The sequence below is a fragment of the Rhinatrema bivittatum genome, chromosome 3 (assembly GCF_901001135.1).
Source record: "Rhinatrema bivittatum chromosome 3, aRhiBiv1.1, whole genome shotgun sequence".
Classification (NCBI taxonomy): Eukaryota; Metazoa; Chordata; class Amphibia; order Gymnophiona; family Rhinatrematidae; genus Rhinatrema; species Rhinatrema bivittatum.
The window spans coordinates 24141855-24156578 of record NC_042617.1 but is presented as its reverse complement, the minus strand read 5'-3'; the positions used below and the strand labels follow the sequence as shown (position 1 = coordinate 24156578).

Below are 14724 nucleotides of genomic sequence, written 5' to 3'. Positions count from 1 at the left end.
TTGGGAGAGTTCACGGCAAGATCAGGTATGAAAATTAATTATGACAAGTCAGAAATATTAAACTTAACCCTGCCACCCTCGGAAGCACTATCATTGCAACGGCGTTTTCCATTTAAGTGGGCGGATACATCCCTTAAATACTTAGGAGTCCGATTGGGTCCTCACAATGCCTCGCTGTTTGACCTGAACTACAAACCGCTTATAGTTAAGATTCAGGATGATCTGAATAAATGGTTGGAGCACTCGCATTCCTGGTTGGGAAGACTGGCCATCATTAAAATGAATGTTTTACCCCGTTTCTTATACTTTTTCACTACGATACCCATTTACCTTCCGGGTAAATTGCTCCGGAATTGGCAGCAAGTTTTGGGTCAATTTATCTGGCGGAGGCGCCCACCGCGGATAGCTAGAGCCACGTTGTTTCAGGCCAAATTGAGGGGAGGTTTACAGGTACCTAATCTTCTCTGGTATTACGGGGCGGCCCAACTGCGAGCTTTGGTTGCCTTTCATAGCACTAAAGATGCCCCACAGTGGGTTAAATTAGAACAAGCCTGTCTGGGTCGTTTTCCTATTGATGCCACCCCATGGCAACCATCCCTCCCTCACGCTTCTGACTTGGTGGTGGCCTATTCCCTAACCACCACGTTACAGGTCTGGAGGCAATGGCGAAAGGTTTTGGTGGGCTCGGAGCAGTTCTCCTTAATGTCTTATCTGTTTACTGATGTGGTTTCCCCTTGGGGGGAGGGTTCCAGGGCTCAACAAGAATGGCGCCAAGCTGGTATTTGTAAATTGGGACATGTGATTCAACAAGGGTCCTTATTATCTAAAGAACACTTAAGTACTGCATATAACCTTGACAGGATTGACTTTCTTCTCTATGCCAAGATATATCACTTTACTTCCAGGAGCCTTCGTAACGGTTCTCTCCGAGTTAAAGGAACACTGTTTGAGTCTCTATGCAAGCATGCTTCTGTTATCCGAGGAGTGATCTCCAAGATTTATGCCCTTTTAAATGGACGGAGATTGGGAACACCGCAGCATCAGAGACAATGGGAAAGCGATTTTCACATAGTATTGCAGGACAAGGACTGGGAACAAATATATATGGCGGCTCGTAAATGCTCCATCTCAGCGGGGCTCCAAGAAAATTGTTATAAATTAATCTACAGGTGGCATTATACACCAATTTCCCTCCATAAATTTGCACCGGATGTTCCTGACACTTGTTGGAGAGGATGTGCGGAGCGGGGTACTTATTTCCATTTGTGGTGGCAGTGCCCTAAGATCTCCCACTGTTGGAAGGATGTCTTGGACTGGATTGCTCAGGCCCTTCATATTGCAGTTTCAGTTGAACCGTGGCACGCTCTATTGGGCTTACCAGTTTCCGGCATTACTCGAATGGAACAGAAACTGGTGCTCCAGATATTTATTGCTACAAGAGCAGAGATAGCTCTTCATTGGAAGCAGGAACGGGCACCGACCCTGGCGGCTATTCAGCATCGCTTACACTCTTATTACAGGCTATATCAACTTACGGCACTCCATCAAGATAGGATCGTGGACTTCAATAAGGTCTGGTGTCCTTATATTGACTGGTTGCAAGCACAGGCCTCTTGCACACCATCACCTACGAAGGCTTCTTGAGGTTTCCTAACAACTCTTTGTTCTAGGCTATATATTTTGGTTTATCTGGGTGGGTTCTTCTCTGATTCGTGGGCACTATATGATATGCTGATACATTGGTGTCTGGAGTTAGGACCTCAATCTCATAATGTACATGATTGGTCTGGTCCTGGGGGGGAGGGTGGGATTTTCTAACCAGTTATTAAAATGGTATCAGTGGCAGGTTGTACTGCTCATATGTTATTTCTGTTCACATTGTATTGGGTGAGTTGTGTTGAACTCATTTATTACCCATAGCTGTACATGTGATGTTTTGCTTGATGTCCTGATTACCAATAAAAACTGTTTACAACAAAAAAAAGGATTGGATAAGTTCTTGGAGAAGTCCATTATCTGCTATTAAGTTGACAGAAAATAGCCACTGCTATTACTAGCAACAGTAACATGGGATTGACTTAGTTTTTGGGTACTTGCCAGGTACTTATGGCCTGGATTGGCCACTGTTAGACAGGATGCTGGGCTTGATGGACCCTTGGGTCTGACCCAGTATGGCATGTTCTTATGTAGAATTGAGGAGGAACTGATGTGCTTGTGTGCTATGTGACCGAGTACAGTATGTGGAGAGTTAGAGTGCAGTGTAGGTGTGGGACTTGCTACGTTAACTGTACTTCAGTGAAGATGGCATGGAACACGTTAAGAGTCGCTTCTTTTTGAATTTGTCTAATTTATAAATAAATATTAAATAAAAATAAAGGAGACTACTTTAGAATAATTTTTCCTTCATCCTTTAACTTGAATACAGTAGAGCAAAGGGTTCATTCGGTGCCATTTGATGACATCACTCATGACAATAAAGAAAAGCAGTTTATCTTAATGCACACATTTTAGGAATCCAGAAAAAAATATTCTCTACAGTTTACAAATTCTTCATATTTTCTTGACACCCTTCCACAACAAAGAGGCTTAAACTGATCCACAAACTGTGTGCAATTATTTTTTTTTTAACTCTGTTTAAAGAGAAAAATCCATTCTCACAATGCAAGTTATGCACTAAAAAGGACACTTCCACAGATGGTAATCACCTACCTCCATGACAACAGAAGATTTTCTCATCAACAATGGCTGCAATAGGCAGGCAGTTAAAACAGTCCGTGAAAGTCTTCCAAAGCTTTATGTTAAACCGTCGTTTGCCTGTCAAAAATCAGTATAAGAGCTCTTAAAGTAACTGGATTGCATGGCAGAAAAAGAGAGTTAACTATTTTCAATCACCGGCACAACTGAGCCAACTTAATAGGGCATTTAACATCACAAACATTATAAGCCCCTAATCTAACAGTTAAAATGGGGCAATGAAAAAAAAAGTGTGCACGTATAGGAATGGTTGTGGTGCGAAGTTCTTGAAGACATTTTATTGTCTTTTATTCTCAGTTCTTGAAGACTTTATTTTATTGTCTTTTATTCTCGGTAAAGAGGCTCCACAAGGAGCCTCTTTACCGAGAAAGGCAGGCAATTTCTTTACAGTTCAAATAATTTTAGGCTCCTAACATAGGATGCAAAAAAAAAAAAAAAAAAAAATTTGATCCGAGTCGCCAAAAGAAGTGTTTCTGCTATCTGTTAGAGGCCAAGGCATTTTAAAAATGTCACAAGGACACAGGTCCAACTCAAGAGGTGAGAACAACCGTTTTTCCAAAAATTGACTTTCAGTATGTTATCAAGGGTTTGACATAAAGCTTTATGCTCCCTCCTAGACACAGGATGGGGGAAAAAGCCTTAGCAAATCAAGACCTAAGGCTGTTACAAGTTAACAGAATTTAAACTTTGAAATGAAAAGACCAAAGTATCACTCTTTCAGGATTATGTATGCAGGTTACCATGCATGTCATCTTGTGTAAAACAGGACAAATGGGCTATTACAACAGTAGCAGACCAAATCCACCCCCTAAAAATTTTTGATCTGGCCTGCCTATCTCCTGAACACTTTCTATTATGTGCGGCTCACTGATGCTCTGACCTGCCTGCCTGTTATCGCCCTTGACACTTGAGCAGGGAGGTGATGGGATTCCCACCCCCGCAGGGAGCTGGTGGGATTCCCACCCCCGCCAGCATTGGCGAACTGGTGGGGTTTCCAACACCCGGCAGCAAAGAGGCCCTGCGCTGCTGTGAAGATTGGTGAGTAATAAGGGTGTGAGGGAAGGGACAGAGAGGGAAGAAAGGGAAAGTGGTGAGTATGGTGAGTGAGTGAAATAGAAGGCACATGAATGAATGGGAAAGAGAGGGTGAGTGACAAAGGGAGAGGATGAGTGTCAGGGAAGGGAATGAGTGAATGGGAAGAAGAAACTGGAAGAAGAATCCATCTGAAGAAAATAGGAAAAAGCATAAGCATTGTCAAATTACGTGTAAAACATTGATAATACAGGCTAATGGAATTTGAAATGAAGTTCGTTGTAGAGGCAAAAATTAAAAATAAAACTTTTCAAAATATATCCAAAGCAGGAAACCTGTGAGGGAGTCTGTTGGACCATTAGATGATCGAGGGGTTAAAGGGGCTCTTACGGAAGATAAGGCCATTGCAGAAAGACTAAATGAATTTTTTGCTTCTGTGCTTAATGAGGATGTTGGGGAGGTACCAGTTCCGGAGATGGTTTTCAAGGGTGATGAGTCAGATGAACTGAACCAAATCGCTGAGAACCTGGAAGATTTAGTAGGCCAGATTGACAAACTAAAGAGTAGCAAATTTGGACGGATGGTATGCACCCCAGGGTTCTGAAGGAACTAAAAAATGAAATTTCAGATCTATTAGATAAAATTTGTAAGCTATCATTAAAATCATCCATTTTACCTGAAGACTGGAGGGTGGCCAATGTAACCAATATTTTAAAAGGGTTCCAGGGGTGATTCAGGAAACTATAGACCTATGAGCTTGACTTCAGTGCCGGGAAAAACAGTGGAAACTATTCTAAAGAACAAAAATCATAGAGCACATAGAAAGATATGGTTAATGGAACACAGTCAGTATGGAATTACCCAAGGGAAGTCTTGCCTCACAAATCTGCCTCAACTTTTGTGAAGGGGTTTATAAACATGTGGATACAGGTGAACTAGTAGATGCAGTGTATTTGGATTTTCAGAAGGCGTTTGACAAAGTCCCTCTTGAGAGGCTTCTAAGAAATCTGAAAGGTCATGGGATAGGAGGAAATGTCCTTTGGTGGATTACAAACTGGATAAAAGACAGGAAACAGAATAGGATTAAATGGTCGATTTTTCCAGATGAAAAGGGTAAACAGTGGAGTCCCTCAGGGATCTGTACTTGGACTGGTACTTTTCAATATATTTATAAATGATCTAGAAAGGAACATGATGAGTAAGGTAATCAAATTTGCAGATAATATAAAATTATTCAGAGTATTTAATTCACAAGCGGATTGTGATAAATTGCAGGACCACCTTGCCCGACTGGAAGATTGGGCATCCAAATGGCAGATGAAATTTAATGTGGACAAGTGCAAGGTGATGCATATAGGGAAAAATAATCCAAGCTGTTGTTATACGATGTTAAGTTCCATATTAAGAGCTAACACCCAGGAAAAAGATCTAGGTGTCATAGTGGATAATATATTGAAATAGTCTGCTCAGTGTGCTACGGCAGTCAAAAAAGCAAATATTAGGCATTATTAGGAAGGGAATGGTGAATAAAACAGAAAATGTCTCAATGCCTCTGTATTGCTCCATGGTGAGACAACACTGAGTACTTTGTAGAATTCTGGTCTCCGCATTCCAAAAAAGATATAGTTGTGATGGAGAAGGTACAGAGAAGGGCGAGCAAAATAATGAAGGGGATGGAATGGCTCCCATATGAGGAAAGGCCATCCTAGAAGCACAATCCAGATGTATGCCACATATTAAGAAAGGTGGAAAGCAGGCAAAACGATTACCGGCACGGTTAAAAGGGGAGGTGAAAGAAGCTATTTTAGCCAAAAGATCTTCATTCAAAAATTGGAAGAAGGATCCAGAGGAAAATAGGAAAATGCATAAACGTTGGCAAGTTAAATGTAAGACATTGATAAGACAGGCTAAGAGAGAATTTGAAAAGAAGTTGGCCATAGAGGCAAAAACTCACAGTAAAAACTTTTTAAAATATATCCGAAGCAGAAAGCCTGTGAGGGAGTCAGTTGGACCGTTAGATGTTCGAGGGGTTAAAGGGTCACTTAGAGAAGATAAGGCCATCGCGGAAAGATTAAATGATTTCTTTTCTTTGGTGTTTACTGAAGAGAATGTTGGAGTTGCCCGTACCGGAGAAGGTTTTCACGGGTAATGATTCAGATGGACTGAACCAAATCGCTGTGAACCTAGAAGATGTGGTAGACCTGATTGATAAACTGAAGAGTAGTAAATCACCTGGACCGGATGGTATACATCAGAGTTCTGAAGGAACTAAAAAATGAAATTTCAGATCTATTAGTAAAAATTTGTAACCTATCATTAAAATCATCCATTGTACCTGAAGACTGGAGTATAGCTAATGTAACCCCAATATTTAAAAAGGGCTCCAGGGGAGATCCGGGAAATTACAGACCGGTTAGCCTGACTTCAGTGCCAGGAAAAATAGTGGAAAGTGTTCTAAACATCAAAATCACAGAACATATAGAAAGACATTGTTCCATTAAACCAAGTCAGCATGGCTTTACCAAAGGCAAGTCTTGCCTCACAAATCTGCTTCACTTTTTTGAAGGAGTTAATAAACATGTGGATAAAGGTGAACCGGTAGATGTAGTGTACTTGGATTTTCAGAAGGCATTTGACAAAGTTCCTCATGAGATGTCCTTTCATGGATTACAAACTGGCTAAAAGACAGGAATCAGAGTAGGATTAAATGGACAATTTTCTTAGTGGAAGGGAGTGGGCAGTGGAGTGCCTCAGGGATCTGTATTGGGACCCTTATTTTTCAATATATTTATAAATGACCTGGAAAGAAATATGACAAGTGAGGTAATCAAATTTGCAGATGACACAAAATTGTTCAGAGTAATTAAATCACAAGCAGATTGTGATAAATTGCAGGAAGACCTTGTGAGACTGGAAAATTGGGCATCTAAATGGCAGATGAAATTTAATGTGGACAAGTGCAAGGTGATGCATATAGGGAAAAATAACCCATGCTATAGTTACACAATGTTAGGTTCCATATTAGGTGCCTCTACCCAAGAAAGAGATCTAGGCGTCATAGTGGATAACACACTGAAATCATCGGTTCAAGTGTACTGCAGCAGTCAAAAAAGCAAACAGAATGTTGGGAATTATTAGAAAAGGAATGGTGAATAAAACGGAAAATGTCATAATGCCTCTATCGCTCCATGGTGAGACCACACCTTGAATATTGTGTACAATTCTGGTCACCGCATCTCAAAAACGATATCATTGCGATGGAGAAGGTACAGAGAAGGGCTACCAAAATGATAAAGGGAATGGAAGAGCTCCCTTGTTTATTTATTTATTTAATAGTTTTTATATACAGACCTTCATAGTAAATAACCATATCGGATCGGTTTACAATTAACAAGAAAATAACTGGGGTAGCAATTCAAGTACAGCAAAAAACAGTAGGTAGGAATGAGTCAAAAAGTTACAATCAACAGGGTAAGAGAACTTGGAAGCTTGCAACAAGCTGGAAAGAAGATAAGGCAGGAAATAAATATGAGGTGATACCATAGGGCGTACGGGTTAAAGCATAATGGTGCTTTAACCTGGAGGTGTCAGAGTCCATTAGTGAGTGTAATCACCATAACGGGTAAGAGTGAAGGACAACTAGTGATTGTCTGGTGGGTCGGCGAAGGCTTGGTGAAATAGCCAGGTTTTAAGTCTTTTTCTAAAAGTTAACAGGCAAGGTTCCACTCTAAGACTTGAAGGGATGCTATTCCAGATGGATGGGCCAGCTATCGAAAACGCTCTGTCTTTGGTCGTCGAGAGGCGTGAGGCTTTAGTAGGGGGAAATTTCAGGGTGCCTTTGAGAATATCTCTAGTTGGTCTGTTAGAGGAGTGGAGTTTGAATGGGATTTCCAGGTCGAGTTGAAGATGATGATGGATAGTTTTATGTATTACGGTGATTGATTTATATAGAATTCTGAAGTTAACTGGTAACCAGTGTAGGTTTCTGAGGATGGGAGAGATGTGTTCGCCGCGACTGGTACTTGTCAGCAATCTCGCAGCCGCATTTTGTAACATCTGCAGTGGTTTGACAGTGGATTTGGGGAGGCCTAGGTAGAGGGCACTGCAGTAGTCTATTTTGGCGAACAGTAGCGCTTGGAGGATTGTCCTGAAGTCGTGGAAGAATAAGAGTGGTTTTAGTCGTTTTAGAATCTGTAATCTGAAGAAACAGTCTTTGGAGGTTGTGTTGACCATTTTCTTCAGGTTTAGACGATTGTCTAGTATTACCCCAAGGTCTCTAACCTGTTTGCAAGTAATGTGAGAGATGAGTGGAGATGGTGGGGAGATATTGATTTCGTTTGAAGAGATGTGGAGCAGCTCTGTCTTGGAGACATTAAGAACCAGGTTTAAACTGTTTAGTAGATTAGTGATGGATAGAAGGCAGTTGTTCCAATGGGTGAGCGCTTTTGAGATTGATTCTGTTATCGGGATTAGAATCTGCACGTCGTCTGCGTACAGATAATGAATTAGATTGAGGTCTGTTAACAGTTGGCAGAGGGGGAGGAGGTAAATATTAAAGAGGGTAGGAGATAAGGAGGAACCCTGAGGTACGCCAAGAGTTGATTTAGTTAGGGGAGACTCTTTATTGTTGATTTTGACTTTGAAAGTCCTATTGCTGAGGAAGGACTTGAACCAGTTGTGTGCAGATCCGGAGATGCCGATATCTGCTAGGCGATCCAGTAGGATGGTATGGTTGACGGTGTCAAATGCCGCCGAGATGTCTAACAGGATTAGCAGAAAGGAGTGTCCTTTGTCTAACCCCATGATAATGTGGTCAGTAAGTGAAATGAGAAGGGTTTCCGTGTTGCGTGATTTCCGGAACCCATATTGCGATGGGTATAGGTTCTTGTGGTCTTCAAGATATTCAGAAAGCTGGGTGTTTACCAGTTTCTCCGTTAGTTTGGCAACGAATGGGAGGTTAGAGATGGGTCTGAAATTAGCTGGTACATTAGGATCTAAGTTGTGTTTCTTGAGGAGGGGCTTGAGTGAGGCGGTTTTTAGGCTGTCTGGGTATTTTCCTTCCGTTAGCAGGCTGTTTGTGATACCGGACAGAGGTCCTGAGATCACATTTGGGATGAGAAGCAGGAGTCTCGATGGGATGTTATCAGCTGGATGGCTTGATGGTTTCTGCCTTTTTAAAAGGGATTCAATCTCTTTGGTGGAGATTGACTCGAAACTGTCAAATTTGGGTCTAGTAAGAGCCTGGGGATTCTCACATGGCTTGGGAGGTGTAGTATTTGAAGGCAGGAGGGCGAGTGTATTTAATATTTTCTGTTGAAAGAATGTGGCGAGCTCATTAGCCTTGGTAAGAGCTTGTTCATCTGGAATAGGTGGAGGGGTAGATTTGGTGATTTGTGTCACGTAGGCGAATAGGGCCTGGGCATCATATTGGAAGTGATGTATTTTGTTTGCATAGTATTCCTTTTTTTCTGTAGAATGGCGGTCCTGTAGTGATGTAAGAATCCCTTGTATGTAGAAAGGGTCGAAGTGTTAGGGGTTTTTCGCCATCTGTTTTCTTTATGGCGTAAGGTCTGTTTCATTTGTTTAAGTTCAGCGCTGAACCAGGGTTGATTTCCCTTTTTTGTTGGGTTGATTGATTTGGAGACAATAGGGCACCATTTGTTTGCGACTGTTTCTGTAATCTTTTGCCAGGAGGATAGGGCTGAGTCGGGGTTATCTAGGTCTAAGTTAGAAAGTTCTTTGGAGAGCTGATCGCTGAGAGTGTCAGATGGACATGCTTTCCTAAATTGAATGGTGGAAAGGAGTGGGGCGGTGTGTGTCTGTGTGTGGAGAAGGAAGATTCTATCAGGAAATGATCTGACCAAGGGATTGGGGTACAGGAAGGTTCTACTGTGCAGGTGAAATTGGAATTGATGAATATTTGGTCCAGAGTGTGTCCAGCTTTGTGTGTGGGGTTGTTGATGGTCTGAGTAAATCCCATAGCGCTGAGGGTGGTGAGGAGGGCTTCGCAGTTTGCAGAAAGAGGTGTTGCGTTTGTATGGAGGTTGAAATCCCCCATGATCATTGTTGGAAGGTCTGAGTTAATATATTTCACAATGGATTCTATGAGAGGTGAGGGGTCCGTTTCTAGAACTCCCGGTGGAGCGTAGACTAGCATAATTTGTAGATGTTTTGACTTGACTAGACCCAATTCCAATTTGGACTCTGTCTTGATTGAATGTGCGGTCAGTCTGAGTTCTTTCTTGGTGGCTAGAAGAAGTCCGCCTCCTCTTTTTTTGAGTCTATGGAAGGTGAAGATGTCATATGTTTGTATAGGTAGTTGGTTGGTTAAGGCAATGTCCGAGTTTTTTAACCAGGTTTCTGTGATGGCACAGATGTCTGGGCTGGAATCCAAGAGGTAATCATTGAGAATATGTGTCTTCTTAGTTAAGGATTGCGCATTGAAGAGGGTTACTGAGAGTAGCGTGAGGCCTAGAAGTTGGTTCAGTGGTGATGTCATGATAGGGATAATTCTTTTTTGTATGACGTTGGTGGAGTTAGTTGAGGGGGTTCTCCTTTGGTTGTGGATGATTGGGATGTTGTAAGTGTGCATGATGAGTGGAATTCTGGAGGAGGTTTAGTCTGAGATGCGCTTGATTGGGTCTGGAGGCAAGGATTGTCTGATGCTGGTAGAATGCTGAGTGCTGAGCGGTTGTTGTCTGATGCTGGTAGAATGCTGAGTGCTGGGCGGTTGTTGTCTGATGCTGGTTGAATGCTGAGTGCTGGGCGGTTGTTGTCTGATGCTGGTTGAATGCTGAGAGCTGGGCGGTTGTTGTCTGATGCTGGTTGAATGCTGAGTGCTGGGCGGTTGTTGTCTGATGCTGGTAGAATGCTGAGTGCTGGGCGGTTGTTGTCTGATGCTGGTAGAATGCTGAGTGCTGAGCGGTTGTTGTCTGATGCTGGTAGAATGCTGAGTGCTGGGCGGAATGTCATAATGCCTCTATCGCTCCATGGTGAGACCACACCTTGCATATTGTGTACAATTCTGGTCACCGCATCTCAAAAACGATATAATTGCGATGGAGAAGGTACAGAGAAGGGCTACCAAAACGATAAAGGGAATGGAAGAGCTCCCTTATGAGGAAAGACTAAAGAGGTTAGGACTTTTCAGCTTGGAGAAGAGACAGCTGAGGGGGGATATGATAGAGATGTTTAAAATCATGAGAAGTCTAGAACAGGTAGATGTGAATTGTTTTTTTTACTCTTTCGGATAATAGAAAGACTAGGGGGCACTCCATGAAGTTAGCATGTGGCACATTTAAAACTAATCTGAGAAAGTTCTTTTTCACTCAACACACAATTAAACTCTGGAATTTGTTGACAGAGGATGTGGTTAGTGCAGTTATTACAGCTGTGTTTAAAAAAGGATTGGATAAGTTCTTGGAGGAGAAGTCCATTACCTGCTATTAATTAAGTTGACTTAGATAATAACCACCGCTATTACTAGCAACAGTAACATGGAATAGACTTAGTTTTTGGGTAATTGCCAGGTTCTTACGGCCTGGATTGGCCACTGTTGGAAACAGGATGCTGGGCTTGATGGACCCTTGGTCTGACCCAGTAAGTCATGTTCTTAAATTAGGTCTGTTCAGCTTGGCCAAGAGACAACTGATGGGGGGATATGACAGAGGTCTTTAAAATCATGAGGGGTCTACCTCAGGTAAATATGAATTGGTTATTTACTCTTTTGGATAACAGAAGGATTAGGAGGCATTCCATGAAGTTAACAAGTAGTGCATTTAAAACTAATCAGAGACTTTTTCATTCAAAACAATCTCTGGGGTTTTCCACTAGATGATGTGGTTAGGGCAATTAATGTAGCTGAGTTTAAAAAAAAATATTTGGATAAATTCTTGGAGAAGTCCATTAACTGCTATCAAGCTGACTTAGGGAATAGACACTGCTATTACTGGCATTAAAAGCATGGGATCTACTTAATGTTTGGGGTTTTTGCCAGGCACTTGTAACCTGGATTGGCCACTGTTGGAAACAGGATGCTGGGCTTGAGGGACTCTTGGTCTGACCCAATATGGCAGCTTATGTTCTTAGTTGGGAGAGAAGGGCTAGTGACTAGGTGGGAACGCGGCAAGAATGAGAAACAGAAGAGGATGAGCAACAGAGGGGAAGGGAAGAGGGTGATAGGGATCAATGAGATAAGGAGGGTAAATGACTGAAGGGAAGAGGGAAGGGAAAAGGGAGAAGTGAGAAGAAGAGAGGGTAGAAGGGTGCATGAGTGTGCGCGCGCAGTGGGTGAATGAAGGTGTGCGAGTATAGGAGGAAGTTTGTGTATACTCTCTCCTTCCCCATACTAATCTTTTCTAGTCTCAGGATGACTGGAAACGAAAAGTTTCCAGGTATTGGGGGGGGGGTTATCCTTATTAGTTTTATAATAAGAGACTACTTGACATGAATAAGAGACTACCTGACACATTAACTGTTAATTTCCTAATCACTACGTTCCTTAAACCTTTTTGCTTCTAGCAGTCTTTGCTTCCAAGTTTACTACCCCTGTTAAATGTAACTTTGTTCTTCCTATTTTTTATTTATGGTTCTTGTTACAGTTCCCCCTTTCGATGTAAACCGATCTGATATGGTCCTCAACCATGAAGGTCGGTATAGAAAAATGCTAAATAAATAAATAGTTTTAATTTTTGGGTGTTTGATATGTCTGCTGTTTTGAAATATTTGATTGATTATGGGGAAAATGTTTAAAGTTTTTTTTTTTTTTATCCTTAATTATTAGGTGGTGTCCAATTTGTCATCTGTTTTGAAAGTGCTTTTTATTAGTATCGTTTCCTCACGGTTATGATTGATTTTTATTTCTTGACTGCTTTATGAGGCATGGTGATGTTTCTGATTTTGATTTATTGCAATGCATGAATCTGGCCTTTAGTGGTTTCCAGTCCAGATTTAGTCTGCACCTTATTATTTATACTTTATGGCCTGTATTTGTGACTTAGGTGAGGTAGTCTGCTAGCTGGGAAAATGCCTTGTAGCTGTTGGATTGAAGGGTTTTCTGATTTTGGTAGAGGCTGGAGATCCATGATTGAAGAGACTCCTTGGGTGCTAAAAGTGATGGCGCTTAAGCCTGCAGGATACTGAAATGCCTGCAGCAAGTGGTGGAGATTTGATTGCTGTGTCGAGGACTTGCCTGACCCCACCCTGCCCCACCCACCTGCCCTGGTGCTCAATAAATTGTAATGTGGCCTCAGCACAAAGGTTTGCCCACCCCGGTACTACAGTCACAGTCACCTAAGCTTTAGCATACACGGTGACAAAAAGGCTGTGAGACTACTCATGCAATGTGTTCAAGGCCTTCTGCCTGACTTTTATGCTATAAAGTGAATACTTCTGTATGCCCTAATTTATACAAAATGGTATTGTTGTACCATAAGAGTTTTGACTACTGAGCTAGTGGTACCATACTACTATATTACCTTTTCCCAGTAACAGAAGCTGCAATATGTTATGTGGGGTGGACAGAGGGAGGAAGAGTGAATTCTAAATCTAGGCCATCAACTATGTTTTTATAAATGTGTGCATAAAACTCACATAAATACGTTTCAAGCATAAGGTGATGAAGGCCCTACTGATGAGGCAGTTGCTCGTAAAACACACAAAATTATACAGCACCTACAAAGCTGCAAAAGATGTCAAATTCACTAATACTGCTTCTACTTACACTCATCATAGAAGCCATAGATCCGATTGATACTAGCACACTCATGGTTTCCTCGCAACAAGAAAAAGTTCTCTGGGTACTTGATTTTATATGCCAGTAAGAGGCAGATAGTTTCCAAAGACTGCTTGCCTCTGTCCACATAGTCCCCCAGGAAAAGATAGTTTGCTTCAGGTGGGAAGCCTCCATACTCAAACAATCTAAGCAAATCTGTGTACTGACCATGGATATCACCTAAAAATACAAAAACAAAAAGCTTGGTTAGTAACAAAAACATTATATATATATTTTATCGGTGACACTCAATATTTCCCTTTACAGTCTTTAGAGGCATTATCTAATAACTGCAAGATTTATCATGCAGCGTAAAACTGAAAACATACCAGACTGCAAGAATTTGAACCATGCAAAGGCGATAGAAATATCTCTGAAAAGTGGTAGCCAAACACTGTTGGAAAAAGTGGTGGCCTCGGACATTTTGGAGTCTGAATTTGAAACAGAATTTGTGGGTTGGGTGGCTATACAGAGAAGAAAAAACAGTTACAAATTGTTTTTATGGTAGCCACCGATACACTATTTCTGGCACTCTAAATTTAGTATGAATCCATACTAGCAAAATAAAACAGCTATCTTAAAAACTTTACTAATTTTACCATAAAGGGGTCATAACATTTTTATCAATTTATAACTTAGTATTTCATCATATAAAATTATTAAAATTTATATCATGCATATGCCTATCACATATCCCCATAGATATTAGTCTGTACATTCTAAATTACAATATTACACTTTTTCCAAACAGCTGTACCATATGTGACACATCTATGGGAATATATGTGGTAGGCATGTGCTTCACGCAATTTGACAAATAAAGTTGTAAATTGATGACCCCTTTATAGTAAAAGTAGCAATTTGGATTTACTGAGTCCTTTTGATGTTTACCTTCAGTAGAATTATTTTTAACAAAAACTTAACATCTCAGCTAATTTACTTTCAAAATGGACTATGCTACAGTGATGAGATTCACTATCAATATGCAGCTGCATTAGTTTGATACTGTATCTTGCATGAATGTGTTTTACATTTCTTTTGACAGGTGATTTTTATAGATTGAAGGTTTGTGTGTATCCAATTCAGTGTGAATTTATTTTAGCTTTATCAGTTCATTATCAGTCTGTGGCTATTAAAGTTAAAGTACAGTCAACTACAAAAAGAAA

The 14724-nt window shown here is 41.1% G+C and overlaps 1 protein-coding gene across 4 annotated transcripts in view; it reads right to left on the bottom strand.

The window, feature by feature from the left end:
* Nucleotides 1-14724, bottom strand: part of PPP1CB (protein phosphatase 1 catalytic subunit beta) — a 253961-nt gene that overhangs the window by 123457 nt on the left and 115780 nt on the right. For all 4 annotated transcript variants that reach the window (XM_029592964.1, XM_029592966.1, XM_029592963.1 and 1 more), the window contains exons 3-4: nt 13508-13738; nt 2710-2814 (exon numbers count right to left, since the gene is read on the bottom strand). In XM_029592964.1, coding sequence (XP_029448824.1) covers nt 2710-2814; nt 13508-13738 — 336 coding nt within the window. The remainder of the gene's footprint in view (nt 1-2709; nt 2815-13507; nt 13739-14724) is intronic.